At 44.7% G+C, this 19,226-nt stretch overlaps 1 protein-coding gene across 7 annotated transcripts in view; it reads right to left on the bottom strand.

The window, feature by feature from the left end:
• LOC144720214 (trafficking kinesin-binding protein 1-like) overlaps positions 1 to 19,226 on the bottom strand; it is an 88,899-nt gene that overhangs the window by 39,160 nt on the left and 30,513 nt on the right. For 2 of the 7 annotated variants that reach the window (XM_078596770.1, XM_078596807.1), the window contains exon 1: positions 12,633 to 13,152. The exons of 1 other annotated variant lie outside the window; for it this stretch is intronic. In XM_078596770.1, coding sequence (XP_078452896.1) covers positions 12,633 to 12,661 — 29 coding nt within the window. In that variant the 5' untranslated portion in view covers positions 12,662 to 13,152. Of the gene's footprint in view, positions 1 to 6,450; positions 6,594 to 12,632; positions 13,153 to 19,226 lie in introns of those variants that run through there. 4 more of the 7 variants (XM_078596733.1, XM_078596742.1, XM_078596750.1 and 1 more) reach the window with 4 other exon arrangements.

Genomic DNA, 19,226 nt, shown 5'->3' with positions numbered 1-19,226 from the left:
AGGTCGTAAATGTGTATAATCAGCACTGCCAGTCTAAAAAAAACCCTTGCACAAGTCATGCAAACCGGTCCAGCAGAGTGAACAAATGAGCAGCTATGCTTTTATCCCACCGAATGGTGTCAGTACAACTCCTCCAAGGAAATCTCCCTTTTGGATTGGATGGGCCAGCTGAATGGACATCAGTGAATGCCTGGATTCCTGCTGCATTGCAATGGGTACAAATAAAGAGCAGTGTAATTTCCATGCTGATCACGTTACACACGTGGGCAGCACTCTGGGTGCAATACTTGAGATGACGTTGCCAAGACACTGCCACCAAGAGATGAGGCCGAAAGAAGGGTATTAGTGTTCAGGGCCTTCACAGACATTTGCCCAGGGTTCCTCATTCCTTCAAGCATGAGGACAGTGAGCATATAACCTTAATTACACGTATCTGCGGTGGAGCAGTGGTACAGTGGTACAGAAATGACTTTGCCTTGGCTAACAGTGGCGAGGGATGTCTTTATTGGTCCTGTCCAATTCACACGACTGTGGTGAAATATAGTCTAGCAATCACCATGACTAAGAGAAATGGATTTACAAAGGGCTGTCTCTTCAGTGATATGGCATTGTGGTAAGATAGACCCTGGCAGAGTGATTGAAAAAGGAAAATTCGTCTGTCTGTGAACACCTGATATATCACAATTAGGATTATAATTGATGAAAACTACATTTAAGAAAACAAAGTGAACGGCACAGGTACACAGAGCCGTCCCTAGGGTACAGCGAACCGGGGCGATCCCCCGAGCCCCGTCCTTTAGGGGGCCCCGTGCTTCGACGCCAAGGTGTCAGATGTAATACTTCCGGTTTAGTTTAAAGACGTAGGAAGCCCCACAAATTGTGATTTGCCCCGGGCCCCGCACCTCTCTCTGTGTAAGGGTTAGGCCTGGCGACCAACCCGATGCCTGTGTGTGGGGTAGCCTGCCAAAAGTCTTAAGGACTTCACAGGCAGGCAAAGTTTAAAAGTAGCAGAGCCTCTGACAACCGACTTGGTCAGTGATGTCATCACACCAATCTGCTTGAAAGGCATCGGAGCATTCAACTCAGATTGGTGCAAAGGGAAGAGGTGGAAAGATTAAAATAATTAATAAGGGACGGTTGATAAATGTTGGAAAAGGGAAAAGGGGATTGGAGGAAGAGAAGAGAACCTGCTAGAAAGGGGGATACAGGATATACAAGAGGCCCGAAAGGGAGCTCGGGGCGCATTCTGGAGTGAAGCCTCTATAAGTATGGTCATGGTCTCTATGTGTTTGCGCGTTATCTGCGAATAAACCATAAAGTTGAGCTGTACTTACCTCGTCCAAAGTCCTTTTCATATGGATGGTCCTGCAGTTACATGTCCCCTTGCATGTACATATCCGCACATTAAAAATTATGGGATATGTACCTGCAAATTAGCCACATCTAAGTGCAGCCCTTTGAAAGGGCCAGGCTCACAAAGTGTAAAGTAAACTTGCTACTTCCTTTAGAGCATGCCAATTGGTTTGTGCTGCACAGGCGCATTATGATGAGATTGGATGCATGATGAGAAAGCTTGCTCGTTGGCAGCGCACCGGACACTGTGGAGAATTTTAATGCACTTTTAGGCACATCTCCCAGTGAGGGGGGATGACCATAGTTAAATTAAGATGAAAAGCATGGCCATCAAATGCCGGCTGAAATTAAAACCCAAAACATGTTACTTGACGAAATAATTTAACTTTCAATTTAAGAAATCTAAACGATAAACTTAAAGTACATCATTTCTGAAAAAGTTGGTATTTTCAAACAAATGTCAACATTCATGGCATTTTTACAGTAGAAAAACATACAATGTGAATAGAATGAGGCAGAGGAAAAACACAGTTAGCTGTGGTAATGGAATGGGGAAAATAACAGCCATGCCAAGAACGTTGCACGCTCAGCGTCCATCGAGGCAACCCAAACTGTGGACCTAACATAATGCAGAAGCAGGAAAGCCTAGCGACCACATACTGGTTTCAACTACACGATGAAGCAAAAGGGCAACTACTCTTCCAAACATGAACTGGAGACACTAAACAACCCTCACACATCTTACGGTGCTCATCTCCATTGGCTGCTCAGAGCCAGTGTTTGGAATTCCACATTCTAAAGCGCAAGCACTATTAAGATGCATATTCAGGATTAAAATGTAGCTATTTTGGTGAATGTGCGAAAGAAATAATTTTAAGTAAAAACTAAGGGTTTTTATATGTTACTGGAAGAAAATTGCACTTGAAAAGAATGGAGATTTTTTATCGTGGAAAGACGACGGATCGGCTGAGTAAACCCAAAGCTTGTAACTGAACTCTCAACCTTCCCCTTTTGAATAGATCACTCTAATCACAGCACCACTCAGCTGGAAAGAGCACAATCCGCTGCTGAACGATATATATTTGCAGCACAAGCTTTCTCCGGGGCTGTATTCATTGCGCCCATCTTGGCGGTGGTGCAGAAAGCGGTAGCGCTGCTTTACTCAACGCAGCAACTCAGCCGCATTAATCATGGCAGGCATCAGGGGGATGAGCTCAATTATTGATGCCGAGTTTCCATGCAGTCTGCAGGGGGATATGTTGTCCTGAGTACTACAGAAAGAGCTGGGTAGAATTCAAGCACAATGTAGATGAAGGCAGAGATATAAAGGGCAGGTGATGGCGCAGCACGGAATATATTTTTTTTTATTTAAAAAAACATCATCGTGAATAACTAATTTCTTGAAACCAGTATTCAAAAGGTCAGAGTGTATCCCTGCTCAAATGAGCAATGTCAACCATTGCTCACCTCTATTGGCGATTCTGATGCAGGGGTGAAAACTGCTTGTTCCTAAGATAAGGGAGGCATTCTATCCATGGGAAGGTCACTGTTCACTCAACACGAATTGGTAAACTCATTAGATAGACTCTGGAGAGATGATTTTTAAAAAATCCCTCACCAAGGGGTCGAAATCGCAGTACCATGATAAGAGTCAAGCAATGCTAACATCAGGAAAACAAATACAACCAAGAGTGGTTCACTCACCCAAGTGAGTCCCAACCAAAGCCCTTGTTTTGGAGGATCATGAATTGTGATGATTTGCATCTTTTTTTTACTGTCCTTGCAATATGGGAGGAGTCTGGGGTGCCCAAGAAAAAAAACTCCTCCCAACACATCTGAAGGGATAGTGTTAAATACTTCAACAAACGAGGGTCGGCTCACATGAATAGAGTTCACTGGTTAAATAGTAAAAAAAAGTTAACAAGCTAAAAGTGCCTCTGAGCTTGTAAAATGTATGTACGTCATTTAGTGCCATCACATGAGCACGAATGTACTCGACAATAACCCAAAACGGGGCACGAATCGGGGGGACAAGAGCGAGACTGTGAGTTGAGAAGGGCAAGAGACATGTTTGTTCTACTGATTACAAGCAGGCTATCAGAAATTCAAGGTTAATATATGTGTGAAAACTTCACTCCATTCCTGGAAGTGTGACAACATGGCTTAGTACCTGTATATGGTACAATGCACAGCCTTCATAAAGTCAGATTCTATACCTCAACATATATTGGAGGTCAACTTGACACTGTACACACGCCTTGTAGAGGTGTAGCGGCGGTCGGGTAAGTCATTTAGTGAGTGCCTATTAAGGCCAGCAAAGCACACATTATATAACTAGCACCATGACCGACCACCTGAAGTCTCAATAATTTCCTGGTATTTACATATCGTAAGTAACCAGGCAATATTTGTTTAGGCTGAGTAAACATATGGCAGGCCAAAGCCACCACTTGCCACCAATGTTCTGCCTGGTAAGGGATCGAATCCCGGTCACTGGTGTCACAGCTGTGGGCTAACCACTAATCCACCACTGTGCACAAATATATATATAGACTCAGACAAAGATTCCCCGTGTAGTCTTAACAGACCGTTGGGGCAAATTCTGTTAGCGGCACGGCACACGAGGAGGTGGGTGGCCAGCACCACGCCCCACCGCTTTTGTCTCCCAAGTGGCGATGTTTACACAATGCACCAGGTACTCAATTGAGGCTGAGTTAACCTTGGGAACGCCCAGGACCGGTTCAGATATTCGTCACTGTTGTTGGCCGTGAGCGGAAATCAAACCTGGGTCTTCGGGTTCGTGGCGCAGTGCGCTGCTACACTCCCGCTCCCCATATAACAAAGCATATAAATTTGTGTTGGTCACCAACGTCTCACACTGTAATCTGTGTTTCCTAAGATGTTAATCCTTAACGAGCATCTCCTTAAAGCTGAACGGATTTACCATTGATCTCATTACGTCGATGCCAATCTGTTTATGAACTCACAAGTCAACAGCATTTGGTGATCTTGAGATCAATTTCTGCTGGTCCCCACTCCATCTACGAGCCAAGCAAGCCACTCATGTGCTGCCTTTTACTACCTTCACAATGTATTCTTCATCTATATAGCCACTACATAACGAAGGGGACACTATGCCAACCCATCCTCGCATTAGTCTCCAGCTAACCATCCTCAAAGCATTGAACTCAGCCCTGCCCATCAATAGGATATTGCAGTCCTAAAGACCAGCATTGCCTCTAAGTGGCGCTGTTCACTCCAGTGTGCTCCCCTTGACTGCGAGTTGCACACTTCAAATAGCGCTCAGCATAAAAAGCACTGCCACCTGTCCAGGTGCTCCAGCATCTTGCATGTTCTCATGTCCTTACGTCAATCACATAAGGTCACGAGGGGACATTGCAAAGGATACTTGCCCCTGGGTGATCTTGTCTGATTCCATAGAATAAAGCAATTAAAATGTGTATTTTTATCTGGAGGAATCCGATGAGCTATAAAGCACTTTTTCACAGATGTCCAGTAGAGTAGTTGCCGTGATATCATTGTTTTCACAAGTAGTGTTATTGCGATATAATGTCTCATGATACGATAAGGTATTTAAATTCGGGACGTGAAAATGATCACGATGCTAGTTCCCAATAATTTTGTAATAGTATTTTGCACTAATTGAATGGGCATATGCTACGTATATTTTTATTGTCGTTTTTTCCCATACATTGTCAGGAATTAAAATACTTAAAGAAAATAGCATATGTAAAGACAATCACGCATTTATAATGGGGACCAGTCAATCTCTCCTGAAGATGATTACTGCCGCAAAGCATTTATTTCACTAAACTATTTAAATTTGACCAGGTAATGCCCCCACTGAAGCTATATAGCTGTTTTTCAGAATTAACCTGGCTATCACAAATGATAGCTCAACAAAGTGGCTTATCATCGTGTGGAATTTATAGCAGCCAAATACTCTAAACACACGTTGATTATAAATGTGGAGGGAAAAACTGGAGGGCCCGGAGAGCCCTGATGTTCCAGCATGTGTATGTTCTCTATGTTCACAACAGTAAAGTTGGCCAAGGATAGGTTCAGAAACCAACTGATGTTGTCCGTGGCCAGAAAGTTAAACAAAGTTAGCCGGAATCATCGCATAAACCAATACTCGCACCACAGCCACCAACAGAAGCAATGTCTACTCTCTCTGTCGGAGGATCAAGAGGACTTGACATCTCCCCTCTGCCATCCTTACAACAACTCCGAGGCCTTTGTCAGTTTGCATGCCTCCGTTTATAACAGTCCCCTGGACATCACCTTGCAGTGCACAGACTCCATTACACATGCCCGGGTCTCCCCGCTCGGAGTGCAGTGTTACTCTGGTAAGTACACTGGTAAATATGTTACGGCATTAACGGATTAAACTAAGAGGGTGAGTTAAAATCCTAGGTCGACTCAATCAAATCATCCTTCTCAGGTTAATTTAAAAAAATTACCACTGTAATGGAGGACGAGAGTGGTTGCTGATGGAAAGACTCGGCCCCGCTAAAGGATTGTGGAATTTCCATATGTGGTTCAGAGGCAACAGAGTTGACCGATGCGTTGAGCATGAAGACACTGTGGCTTTTTAAAATGAAAACAATAAAACACTATAGAAAGTAATTTATGTTGATGAGCCCGAGGTATGATTATAAAATAAGACTGCACATTAAAACATTGAAACACCGTCATTAAGTGAACAGAGTGTATTTACATCTGATTAACTATTTATGATACCGCAAGGGCTGTTACACAGCCGTGCATGGTTGTTTTACTTGGATGATAAAATTACATAAGAGCCCCCATTGAGTATGTCCTATAGACTGAATGCCAAATGCTCTTAGCAAGCACCTATTATGGCACAGCAAATGGGGAGACTGACCGCCAACGACATTGCCGACCACGTCTTTTTTACCGGCCACGTTTTTACAGGCAGCGCTGGTGTGGGGTCACCGCACTGCGTACGCAGTCGACCTTGAAGAGGCTCGAGACAAGTCCTGCCGCCGACGTTTCACATGGCGAACTGGGTCCCCATCACAACATCCTCCTGAAACGACCAACCGCACTGACCTTAGGTGAGAGTACAGCATAATTGGGAGTAGGGACCCAACCCTCTCCGGGATTGCCGAGTCGTCTACTAAATTCTGCGAAGGATGGCAGCGTATTTCAAAGAGCCCCGCACTTCACACAGGCACAATCCAACTGGCAAATCAGCTCATGAAAACAAAGCCCATTGGCTGCTACATCTCACTCCCCCCAACCAACGCCCCCCCCCCAGCCCCAGCAACTAGCACCTGCATCAGCAAGGTGGGGAGTTGAAGGGAAAGCACCTTTGGGACCAGCCCGATTGGAGAACCTTCTCGGGGTCCCACCCAAACCCACCCGAACCCTCCCTTCCCGTTCCTCTCCCTCCTCGTCCACCCTTCGGTGAGGCTCCGCGTATACGAACGTGCAGGTGGGAGGAGGGTGTGTACGCTTTATCGGGGCACAGCCAATCGCGTGGCAAGCGAGACCGTGGTGCTGTAACCAGCACAAACACGGCGATCACGTAGACGCATGCTTACGTGCGGACCGGCACGGACGCTCAGCTGAACTTCGGCACCGGCAAATTGGCACGGCCACCTGTGACAGTCGCGGTGGAAGAAGATGTGTCGATTGGCAGGGCTTGATTGAAGGGCCACTGGCAATGTGGCAAGCAGCATTCTGGTATCACTCAGTAGATTACGATAAACATATGTGCCTTAATATTTTTAGTTTGGCATGAAACAATTAACCACTTTCCACCCAAGTGATTCAATGAATTATGACAATAGTCATGCTATGATTCAATAATTCTAATTTCTTTGCCATTCTGATGCATGTAGAGTGTCTATTGACTGCAGGGTTTTTTGCAAACCAATTTATTATATGAATTGAAAATAATTAATTCCTTCACCTGCACGATTCAATGCATGTATCTTGCCCATGACAATCAATTCTAATCTATGAATCCATGCACTGTTACATGCTTATTGTTTATCTATGGGTCAAGACTCATTATCAAAAAGAACCCGGATTGGGCTTTTTGACCAATTCCTTTTTAAAGGAATGTTTCATTTGTAGAATGACACCAGAAAAAAAACACAAATGAGTGGATAAGAATCAAAGATCCACTTAAATGGGCCACAAACCCACCTGCTGTACTGCAATCTCCTGGACACCTGAGTGCAGCACGTTGGCAGTATCAAGGCACATGATGACATTTGTATGATCCACCAACCCTGCATTATATGTGCTGGATTACAGGCATGCACCACCACACCCAGCACTAATTATTTTGTTGAATAACGTACATGTCAGCCCATCATCTTTCCAGGAAAAATAAAATACGTACCACTATGTTGAACGTTAACGGTACTTGTCCTGTCGAGAGATTGGTCCCCTGCCATGGCTAAGAGTAAGTAATAGAAATGAGAACCCCACAATGCTTGTTTGAACCGTTATTGATTATTTAAAACGTTTTATCACTTACACTATTAAGCAACACCAAGGTAGGGAGCGATAAGAAAAATTGTATGTACATAATGTACTGAAAGATTACTTCATTCTAATATGTATACTTTATGAACACTCAGACAACATAACCAATACTTTAAAACACTTTCTGGCAAGACCTATCCTCAAAAGTAATTGGCAATTCCTTAGCAAATATATAACTAAAAACCAGCATACCCTGAACCAGAATTTATACGTTTGTTACACTTTCTATAATTTACCACATTATGATGCTAAAAATATCACTGCACTCTTACCGATTCAGAAGCGATGACACCACTACATGTATATATGTTAAGCATATACTTCACTAACCTTACAGACTAAAAACAACTCTGTCAAATCCAATGTCAGATGACGGATTCCCCATGCCATGTCTAATGTGGGGGTTGTTTAACCATACTTCACCACTCCAGTCAGCATGGATTGATAAGGGAACTCAGATTTGGTTCAAATATAACTTGTCACTGGTATTACGTGTGTCCATAAATCAAACTCAGGTCTCCGGGTTCATAGAGCAGTATGTCAACCACTGTGCCATCACTCCCGAAATATTGTATTAATGAAATGCAAGGTCCTTTTTTCAGCATCCACTGAGAAGGCTGCCACACTAAATGATCAGAAGATATCCATGCTGCCCCATGCTCAGATCTGCGGATCTTGGTTGTTTTCTCGGACCACAACAAGAAACCAAAAAAGAAAATCAAAAGGACGTATGCAGCTTACTGTGTTATTTAGTTTCTTTACAGTTTAACTTCGCAGCGCTATTAAGCCATAACATTACGATGAGCATTGCCATATTGTATCTCATTATATAAATTAAAGCAGGGGTCCCCAACCCCCGGGCCGGTACCGGTCCGTGGCCTGTTAGGAACCGGGCCGCACAGCAGGAGGCAGGAGGTGCGCGGTGAGTCCGTGCGTGGCCTGCCCATTATTTTATTTACCACTTCCGTCCGCGCATCTTTCCCCAACTTGTCTCAGTCACAGTTTTGGTAAGCCCACAAGCTAACCCTAGCCAAAATGAGTAAAAAACAAACGTCGCTGGAGAGCTTCTTTGAAAAGGGGGAAAGACCCAATGATGACCCCCCCCCCGTCCATGAAAAAATTGTCCTCCACCAAACCAGTCCCTGGTGCCAAAAAGGTTGGGGACCGCTGCATTAAAGAACAGAAAATGAGTTACTGAGTGAATGACTGATGCTAATAATAACCTCGCTCCCAATGGCCTCAAGCCACTCGGGATGTTTCAGGCCAAAAAAATATAAAAGCAAAACTAAAATTATAAATTTGACCTCATTAATGGGGTCACAATAACAGGTTGCCTCCGAAACGTCGTGATTTTTATTTTATTTTTTATTTTACTTTTTATTAATTTTAATTTTTATTTTTTACCTACGTGACTTTACCGAAAAAACCTAAGAATATGAATCCTTGCAGTCACTAAAGCTTCAAATCTAGAAAAGGTGACCAAAACGAACTGGTTGCATTATGGCTCGAGCACTCCCACGAGATTTTAACAGTTACGAGCTCAAATCCTGGTTGGGTGTAAACTCTATCCATTATTGTTATGCATTTGATAAAATATGCATCCATTTTTTGGGATATCAACTTTGATTGCCCAAAGGAGAAATTAACCCCTGCCATAAGAATCTCGAATGATCACCAATGGCCCAAGGTCACCATCATCCTCAGAAAGTCTACCGCAATCCATGACTTTAACTTTCTATCTTCTGATTGCCAATTGATAGCTCTAACCACAGCACTGGATGGCCACATTGAAATGTTTATGGCGACTTAAAATTTGAACCCAGGGTCTTAGCATTATTGGCTCACTGCTCTAGCGTGGACATGAGGCACCTGCATCACACAGTCATCTCTCATTACCTCTTATTCACAGGAAATCGGAGAAAACAGGTGATGTGTTCAATCAACTTGTGCAACCTTCTGAGTGGCCTTCCAATGCAGTTCTTCTACGGGACAGGGTCATCAAATAAGCGCAAGCCTTATCCAAAAAAAAGTGCAAGAGCCAAACGCTAGAAGTGGTCAAGCAAGATGTCAAACACAACTCTTCTGCCAACCACTCCTGAAATTTGAGTGTCTCCCAAATGACGAGAGAGCAGTCGACATCCAAAAGAAGGAAGACATATAAATAAAAAGTATATTAATTTAAAGAGCATGTGGATGATTGCGGAGTTCAAGTGTACAGGTTTTTCGAATTCCACACATCACGTCGGTATATAGCTTTAGAAATGCTAGTGCACAAGCAGCACTGTTTAATAACCAGGCTTGACCGTACCCGACGTGACCGGCGCCACAGCGTGAATTGTCTCACGAACCGGCTACAGATGTCATGCACCCCCGGATAGGTACACACAGTACCACAGGCTGGGAACCATTGTCCTACATCGTAAACACTATCAGCGATTCGAGTCAAACTCTTCTACAACTAAATAACATTTGGGGGTAAATTGAAGTTAAACTTAAAAATATGAACATTCACCATACGAAGCATAACTCAGCAGTGTTGGCAGTTGTATTTCCTCGTCACGTTAATGTGTCCCACTGTTCAGTCAAGTGTGGGATGATGCACATATCAGGCAGCCCATGGTGGGAATTCTACATTCCTATGATGGGGTCCAGTCACTCCATGGAAAAATCGCTGAGAATTTTCCACAAAGTGATTTTAATGTTATAATTTCCATAGCTAACCTTTGATTGTTCGACAGGTGCTCTAATATAGAGGAATTCCCATAGTGAAGATCGTTACACAGACCAGGAGAATAGGCCCTCTGTAGTCAAACATCATCTAAGTTAAATATAGTTTTCAGCAAACTACAAGGTCACACTACAGATGGTGAATACAGCTGGGAATACACCACAATACGATTATAGCTATTGATGTACTTTATTAAAGACATGTTTGCAAATAAGCCCACAACTCAGGGCTGGATCATGGTCCCGTGAGGCACCTGGTAACATGTCTTTAGGAGCCCTCCCCCCCCCCCCTTTTTTTTTACTATATTGGTGTCTTTATTGCCTTCCTCCTCGCAAAATCATCCACTAGATCGTCAAAATCTAGCTGTCCGACAAGGTCTGACTCTATTGACATAAGTGACAATGAGCTGTGATGTCTTTGGCACGTGCTACTCCGCAGGTCATTTTTTATTCTGCCTAAAAGGGAAAATGTCCACTCACCCTGGCAGTTTGTCACTGGCAAAGTTAGAAAAATTCGAAGTGCCACGAAAACATTGGGGAACACTGACTACAGATGCATTAGTGTATGAAAAAATATAGCTTTTGGCATATTTTTTTTAATGTTTCACAAAACTGCGGTGTATTTTTAATAATTGATTTGTCAACGGCTCTCAACAAACGGCGAGCCCTCAGTCTCATGGCTTTTTAGTACAGCTAATTTGGTTGCAAGGGCAGCTACTGGCATAAATGGCAGCTAGATAACTAATTTCTGTTAACAAGCTGAATCATATGCGCAGCTATCACTAGCTACGGTAAGTCAAATAACGACTGGCTTACCATAATATGACGCCCTTCAAACTGTTATGGCTCAGTTGTACAGAAGCATTGTACTCTCCAAGAGGCTCTCGTTTTAAGCAGCCCAGGTGTTATGCTTGATGTATGCACCGAGGGGCCTGGGGGCCCTAGTGGTCAGCTCACTCTTTAAACGCCAAGGGGTCTGGGGGGCCCTCACATTGTAAGCGCTGAGGGGTCTGGGGGCCCTCGTGGTTAGCTCACGCTATAAGCACCCAGGGGACTAGCGGTCAGCTTGCGCTGTGCGCACTGAGGACCCTGGCGTTCAACTTTCTTCGGAAGTCTTGGGCACTGTTTGTGCGGTGTGTTTTTGTTGCAGTGAGATGAAATCCCTATTCAATTCCAATATCAAAAACCACATGAAAACCCAGATATAAATTATTTTGCGATGGAGACCTGGAAAACTGGCTCAGTGGAGTACACACTGTTCACTCGGGTTATACCATCCAACCCAATGAAAATAACAAAGGTTACACCGTCAAAACTAAATAACAAGTTGGTTAAAAGTTTGCCAAAACTATTGTTGACCAATCTGTACGAGTCTGCGTGTACCATTTAAATGACAATGCTTTAATTTGGCTGACCATAACAGTGATATTGTGTTTACGATTTAACATCAGACTACTGATATCAGAGAGGCACAACAGCACAGTGAATAGACACAACACAGGGCCGGAGGGTACAGCACAGGCTACAAAAACCGCATTCAACACTGCTCATTATTGTAAAACCAACGTCAGCAATGGATCACAGTGACCTGGTGGTGGCTTCATAGAGGTTGAGAAAGACATTACAGGACATGAATTTTGACAAAATCTATGCTGAATAAATGAACATTTTTCATTGGCTAAGTTGACTCGTACATGCATATGTAAATACATATATGTATTTATTCCATATGATGGGTTCGGTGCGAGAGACTTACCTTTTGTGTAGCCAATAGAGGCCAATACATTCACAACAAAGTTAAAAAGAGAACTGATCCTTGAATAAAATTAGAAACCTGACAGACGAAATTTTTATCGATACACCAATTAGTCACTAACACCCGCTATGCGAACGTTGAATTTCCATGACTGGCGCGGAAACCACTTAACGCTCACCTGAGCAAAGAAACATTTGGACTCGGCTACCTGCCTGCACGCTGTAAAGAGCTGTAGAGTGCGTCTCAGTACCTATGTCGGGTCTCCTCCAGCATAGGCATCCCGCTTGTTCTGCTCAGCGTGCGTGCACAAAGACACTTTATCTCACTCTGCAGCCTGCCTGGCGCAAGGTGAGGCTGCTGCAGCTGATCAGCGATCACGGTCTCCTTTATAGCCCCAGTAATACTTCCTGCTCTCAGAAGAGCAACGTTTCCACGTAGGATACATGGTTTTTTTCTATATGCAAATGAAAATAGCCCAATATATTACACTGGACTTTGAACAAACTCCTCACAATGTATAAGGTTGCCGGACACCAAAAATAGCAGGTGTCAGCAATACATATTCTTTGGGTCTTTCCGTAAAGTCACGTAGATAAACAAAAATAACAAAAAACGACGACGTTTCGATCGCAACACAACCGAGAAGATGGGTACAAACTGAGCAATCATTGGAAGGACGTTATTAACCAGTTTAAGTCATAACTGGCTGTGATGTTCCCATCCGCCCTTCCGATGTTAGTTGTTATTTTCGGCTCTCTGATTTTACGTGAACAGATTAAACTTATCACACTAACACAGCCACCTCGCGCGCCGACTTCGAGGTTGCTGCTCTGCGATCTTCCATTAACATGCTAATCTCTCACATTAACATAGCCACCTCAGGGCGCTGGCCGTGGAGGCCGCTCAACGATTTTACATGAATATGCTAATTTTTACTTGGCAGCCCTTTGATTGGTGGAAAACCCACCACCGTCGCGGTCGCTGCCCACCACTTACATTAACATTGGCTGCTGACATTTGGGCTACGCTGATTTCAAACCTTTATAAACAGTTTACCTTTAAGCTAACCCCCTCTTCCTGATGACGAACAGATGTGTTGCGATCAAAACGTCGTAGTTTTTTAGAAAATTTTGTCATTTTTTGTTCTTTCTTTGAACCTATCTACGTGACTTTACCAAAAGACCCAAAGAATATGAATTCCTGCAGTCATGAAAGCTTTAAGTCAAGATTTGTCAGCAATACACTTGTCTTCAATGTGTGCCCATGTTACTCTTCGTTTTAATGTATTCGTGGTTTGTGTTAGATTGAACGAAACAGCAGCCTCTTGCCCAGTCCTTTACAATTAGATGGAAGTGTTCAGGAATGTTATTTAACGAGTTACGTGAAATTTAAAGAGGCCATTACAGTCAAACAAAGACCACATGCCACATTCAATCTCATCTAATTTTATATTCACAGAGTGCCTTCACTCAAGGCACTTGACATAGTAAAAAAAACGGTGACAGAATGGAATGATTTAGATGGCAGGGGCATGCAAGGATTGAGGAATGAGTGACCCGGATAGAGGGTACAATACTTTGGGATCACAAAAGGGAAGGGGGAGGGACGGGAAGGAGTGGAGGGGTGAGGGGAGGGAAAAGGAAGAGAATGGGCAACAGATAAGAGGTGAGGCTGTAAGAGAGGAGATTAAGGAGGGGGAATGCTTCATATACAGAGGAAGTTTATTACAGAGGAGAGGTGAAAGGAGGGAGAAGGGCCAAAAACGGGACTGAAGACAGGGAGGAGGGCCAGAGAGAGAGAGAGAGAGACAGAGAAAAGATTGGGAATGAAGAGGACGAGAGGGGACATGGAAGGAGATGAGAGAGGCAAGATAAGGTGGGGCAAGGCAATGAAGAGATTTAAAGATGAGTATCAGGTATTGCAGTAAACAGGAGGCCAGTGGAGTTGGAGGAGGAGAGGCGAAGTGTGAGAATTAAAGGGGGGATTGAAAATAACCCCTGTGGATGCATCGAGAATTGGATAGCAGCTAGGTAGGAGATACGAGAGGGATGGTTATGGATAAATGAGGGAAAGGAGAAGAATATATGGATGACATCGTCAAAGAAATTATGAGGAAAGCAGAAAAAAGAGTTACTCTTTGGTTCTTTCGGTAAAGTCACGTCGAAAGAAAATAAATTAAATAATAGAATACAACGTTTCGATTGCAACACAAGCAATCGTCATCAGGTAAAACAAACCTAGTAAAATTAGAAAAATAATGCAATACAACACAGAGTCGGCTAACACAACAGTCAACACCCTACCTGGTTGATTACATTCTTCCAAAGATTACTAAATTTCAGAGAGACAAAACACAGACACGGAGACACATAGACAGACATACAAGCAGAGAGAGACAACACAGAGACACAGAGAGAGACACACACATAGACACACAGAGAAACAATGCCTCTGTGTCGAGGCCTTAAATAGAGAGGGGGGGCAGAGAGAGGGGGGGGTAGATAAATTAGCATGCCAATGAGAGAGTTGTGTGGAAATCCACCCCATAGCGGACGGGGGAGAGAAGGAGCAAATGGACCTATAGACAAACAAGCCTGGCAAATTTTCAAGAGAGAAATAGGAAGTTTGAGAAAACAAACTTAGTAAAATTTGGAAATGAAATGCAATGCAACACAGAGATAACAGAAAATAAACTAAATATATAGAGAGAGAATAGTAAGGGACCCAGAACCAAACCCTGAGGATCACCGACACTGAGACAGGAGGGATGGGATACGGAGTGATTGAAGGAAACCGAGGATGGCGAGAAGAAAGGTAAGACTTGAGCCAGAAGAGGGGAGTGCCAGAGATGCTGAGGTCGGAGAGAGTGGGAAAAAGAGTGGGATGATCAAGTGTCAAAGGCAGAGCAAATGTCAAGATGAATGAGAATGGCTGCAAGATGGTTCCTAACATTGAGTAGGACTGTTTCGATGAATGTACTGCCACTAACAGTGCTATTTGAACTGGTCCTTTGTCCGAATTTCACCAACCGGCACTGATCAGCATGCTAAAGGTTGGTCAAACACTACAGGGTTTAATATTCAGCTGTTTGGCCCGTGTTTTTGTCGCAAATAGCAATACGACTCCAGCAGAGGTTTGAAATAGGTTTAGGGAAAACAATAACCAGGCTGTAGATTGAACATCAGTAACTTCCCCATACTGAATCAGTTCTACATTCATCAACATGTCTTTAAATTCAGAAAAGGCCGCGCTTTATCTTGACGTTATCGGGGACATAAACGCGCGTGACCAGCAGCACTATTATACACTGCTGATTGCAACAGACTAATAGCCATGGCCATAAAAGTCAACAACACACATGGGTGATGTTCTGACAAATGGGGCAGGTGATTCATGGGTGTTCCATCTCCAAAAGGTGCTGTTGGAAAGCAGAGCTGTTACTGATAGTTGTTTATGATGGCACATAAGGTATGAAATACATTAATTACTGGTGGTAGACACATTCAGGGCTATTGGGCCCTTTACAGAGCTACTGAAATCCTCTATATACGGAATCCCCTTGAGGCTTAGCAAATTCTGGCACATGGTCACCAATAGGGATGAGCACCGCCCCATGTTTATTTGAGAATGGAGACATTTTGACTGACTATACTCTAGTGTATTGTTTCATTTACTTTAACAGATGTATTCATTATTTGGTCGTGAGAGATAAGGACTTGGAGATAGAGGACCTAATACTTGAAATTTTACAGGCAAATATAATTATGTATGGCAGCGGTCCTCAACCTTTTTTGGCACCAAATTATGAAAACTTCTGTGCTGATTGTGGAATTTCTACCACTGGCTCTGGGCCACCAAAAGTAGATGAACCAACTGCCCAACTATGTTTGTTTGACCACGGAAACACTTACACTTGTTATTCTTGAATTTGTGCAGAAGCAGGCAGGATTATTGGAATGAAGTGTATTCACCATGACAACTGTGTAAACGCCTGTGTCTTAGGAGCTCAGTTCTTCGTAAATATGAAACTTACGATGGGAAGTGGCAACCTTAGGTCCCACCTTACCCGAACATGACCCTGTCTGCTCCCGTTACGTTAATTAATAACCATGGCCACGGGGAGCCATACTGTCCCTACATCACCCCCCCCCTCTTAAAAACATAGCCATTCCGGCTAACACAATTTAAAATTAACGTTTTTCAGACCAAACCGTACGCTGAACGCAATGCGATGCATAAACAATGTTTTAGGCCCGAAGAGCAGGAAACGAAATAAATCCTACTCATCAGAAGAACCATGAGAACAACAATGCCAAAATCCGTACAATGCATGCAACGCAACCCCCGCAATCATCACGACAAGCAACGGACATTTCAAACATGTGGTCGCCCTTCAACACACAACTCAAAACACAATTCCACAGGCAATCCGTCACCGAAATGTCCAGTTATTGTCTCGGTCCTTCTCCCCGGGTGGATTTGTGGCCTTTTCCGGCCAAGAGGGCTTGCACTCAAGCCCGGGGGGGGGGGGGGGTGGGGGGGGTTTGAGGTTATTGGAGGCCTTCACGGGAGAGGATGACAGGTCCTATGCCGGTGGCCCCTCGTATGTAGTGGGCCTTCGGGGCACCCCTGATGTCAGGGATTCGTAAACTGCGGGTTGTACAACACATTTCCCACGGCGTCCGATTACTCCAGCCATCCGCCCCGGCCCGTCCGACACCCCATACCCCGACCGCACAAACATTGGGGATGAATAACCCATTACGGGGTTGAACATACGGCCCTAAGCGCGACTTGTGGACAACCCAGCGGAAACATCCCATTCGCTCTTGCACACACCGCGGCCGTCAAATTTCTACGACCTCCACCGGCCACCTCCCTGGCTGGAGCAATTTCGGGGACGTATGCAATGGCACTTATAAAACGTTTAGCCAAGCTCTATCCCTTACTACTCCTTAGCTGCCTCGAATACTTCTGATACATCATCCAGCGTGACCTACAGGTTTACTGGCAAAGAAGGTCTTTCCCCTCCTGAGGCCGGACCCCATCGGACATCAATAGGTGTAGTTCCACGGCTATAATTCTCTCAACAGAGATCGCACTCAACCCATTGCGCCCTCGACAACTTAGGTTTCACCTCACACAACTCATCCTTCCATGCTTCGTCAGCATTCACAGCATGCATCACCTCTCCCATACCCATCTCCGGGGTGGAGCCGAACACGCCACTCCCCACTAACATCGCACGGGCTAACACCGTTCCCGCCTGAACCACCGCTAATTCCATACCCACATTATGGATTTGCAGGAACGGTTCCTAATCTCCCTTTAACAGTGTTAGCGCCCCGAGCGGTGCGTGCCCACGGCCCGCCCCCCTCTAGACGGGCCAAGGAGGACCTCCGCCTCGGGCCCGCCAGGTCAAACCGTCCGCAACAACGCAACGGGACCACTACCCCCGAGCAGTGCGAGGATTTGTATGCTTGCAAGCACCACGAGGGGCCGACGGTGGGTCATATACTGCAGACATCTCCCTGTAGGCCTCCTGAAGCGAAGACCTCTTCTCCTCAGGGATAGCCCAGAAAGTCATCCATCCGTCACCGGCGCCGTTTTCTCTGCGCCCACGGGTCGTCTTCCTTCTCCTCTTCTGAATATGCTACAGGTGGGTTCTTACTCTTTCCTTTCTTCAGCATTATACAAGCCACTTCTGACACCACTGTAATGTAGCTCTCAGAGACACCGTCTTGTTCAGTTATATGTATATTAATTATGAATAAAGTCCGCCAACTCACTGATAACTTAATGAGTAACCGCGAGTGACAATATACACTTGGGTAACTTAGATAGCTCTATTCTGAGACAACATAACTCTAGCCTTCCAAGACTGCAAGGTGCCCACTCCAGTATGATGAAGACAAGCCACTCCAAGGTGACGACGACGGCAATTTCCCCACAACAGCAGCCCAGCGCCCCGTTCGTGCCGGCTCTCATCCCCCTCACGATCCGGCCACGCCCCTATTCCTGAACTCTCTCTCACCACACCTGGCCCTGTCTGTCTCTGCCCTTATTACAATTTACGACCGTTAGGTCCCGTGCTTCCCCTCACGCGACCCTGTCAACGCTTGTCGCATCAATCATTATTAGCAACCACTTAGGTCCCACTTAGGTCCTACACAGCACATCACACCGTTTGGCTGTTATCTCCGAATCTCTGAGTTGTATTGCCCTGTTAGGTGCCTCTGCATTATCGAGCACATCGGCCTGGGGTATCACTAACATGGCCACCTCGGCTCCCTTAGCCTCGATGTATCGATGGTTCTGGCTGAGTGATGGGCTGTGTGTTCACTGGCACGACCACCATTGCGGTGGATCTCTTGCGTGGATGCGCTTGCCTCTCACAGCGCAGTTGGCAGCGCCACAGCTTGTGTTACATAAAGACATGACATTAACTTGCTAATCCCCCTAATCTCTCTGCCTAATCTCTCCCATCAACATAGTGCTATTCTCCCATTAACACTGCTATTGTGCGCATATGCGGGGACGATACTCTTATGCGGCGACGGAAGCTCATTTCATGCTAATCTCTCTCCCTGATCTCTCTCCCCTAATCTCCCCCATTAACACAACTGACGTGCTTGCGTCCGGGGATGGAATTCCTTTCTAGATCAGACCCCGCCTGCTTTCCCTTCGCCACCTAAATAACCTCTTGTTGTAACAGCTCTCTCGCTGGTTCAGCAGTTCCACTGCTGGATTATTTTTTTCTGCCTGAGGATGACCGCTTGTGTTGCGATCGATACGTCGTGATATATTATTTTTATTTTGTTTTCTTTTTCTACCTTCGTGACTT

This window comes from Lampetra planeri, chromosome 1, assembly GCF_965212315.1.
Source record: "Lampetra planeri chromosome 1, kcLamPlan1.2.h2, whole genome shotgun sequence".
Classification (NCBI taxonomy): Eukaryota; Metazoa; Chordata; class Hyperoartia; order Petromyzontiformes; family Petromyzontidae; genus Lampetra; species Lampetra planeri.
The sequence above is the reverse complement of the archived record's forward strand: the minus strand, read 5'-3'. Positions and strand labels throughout refer to the sequence as shown.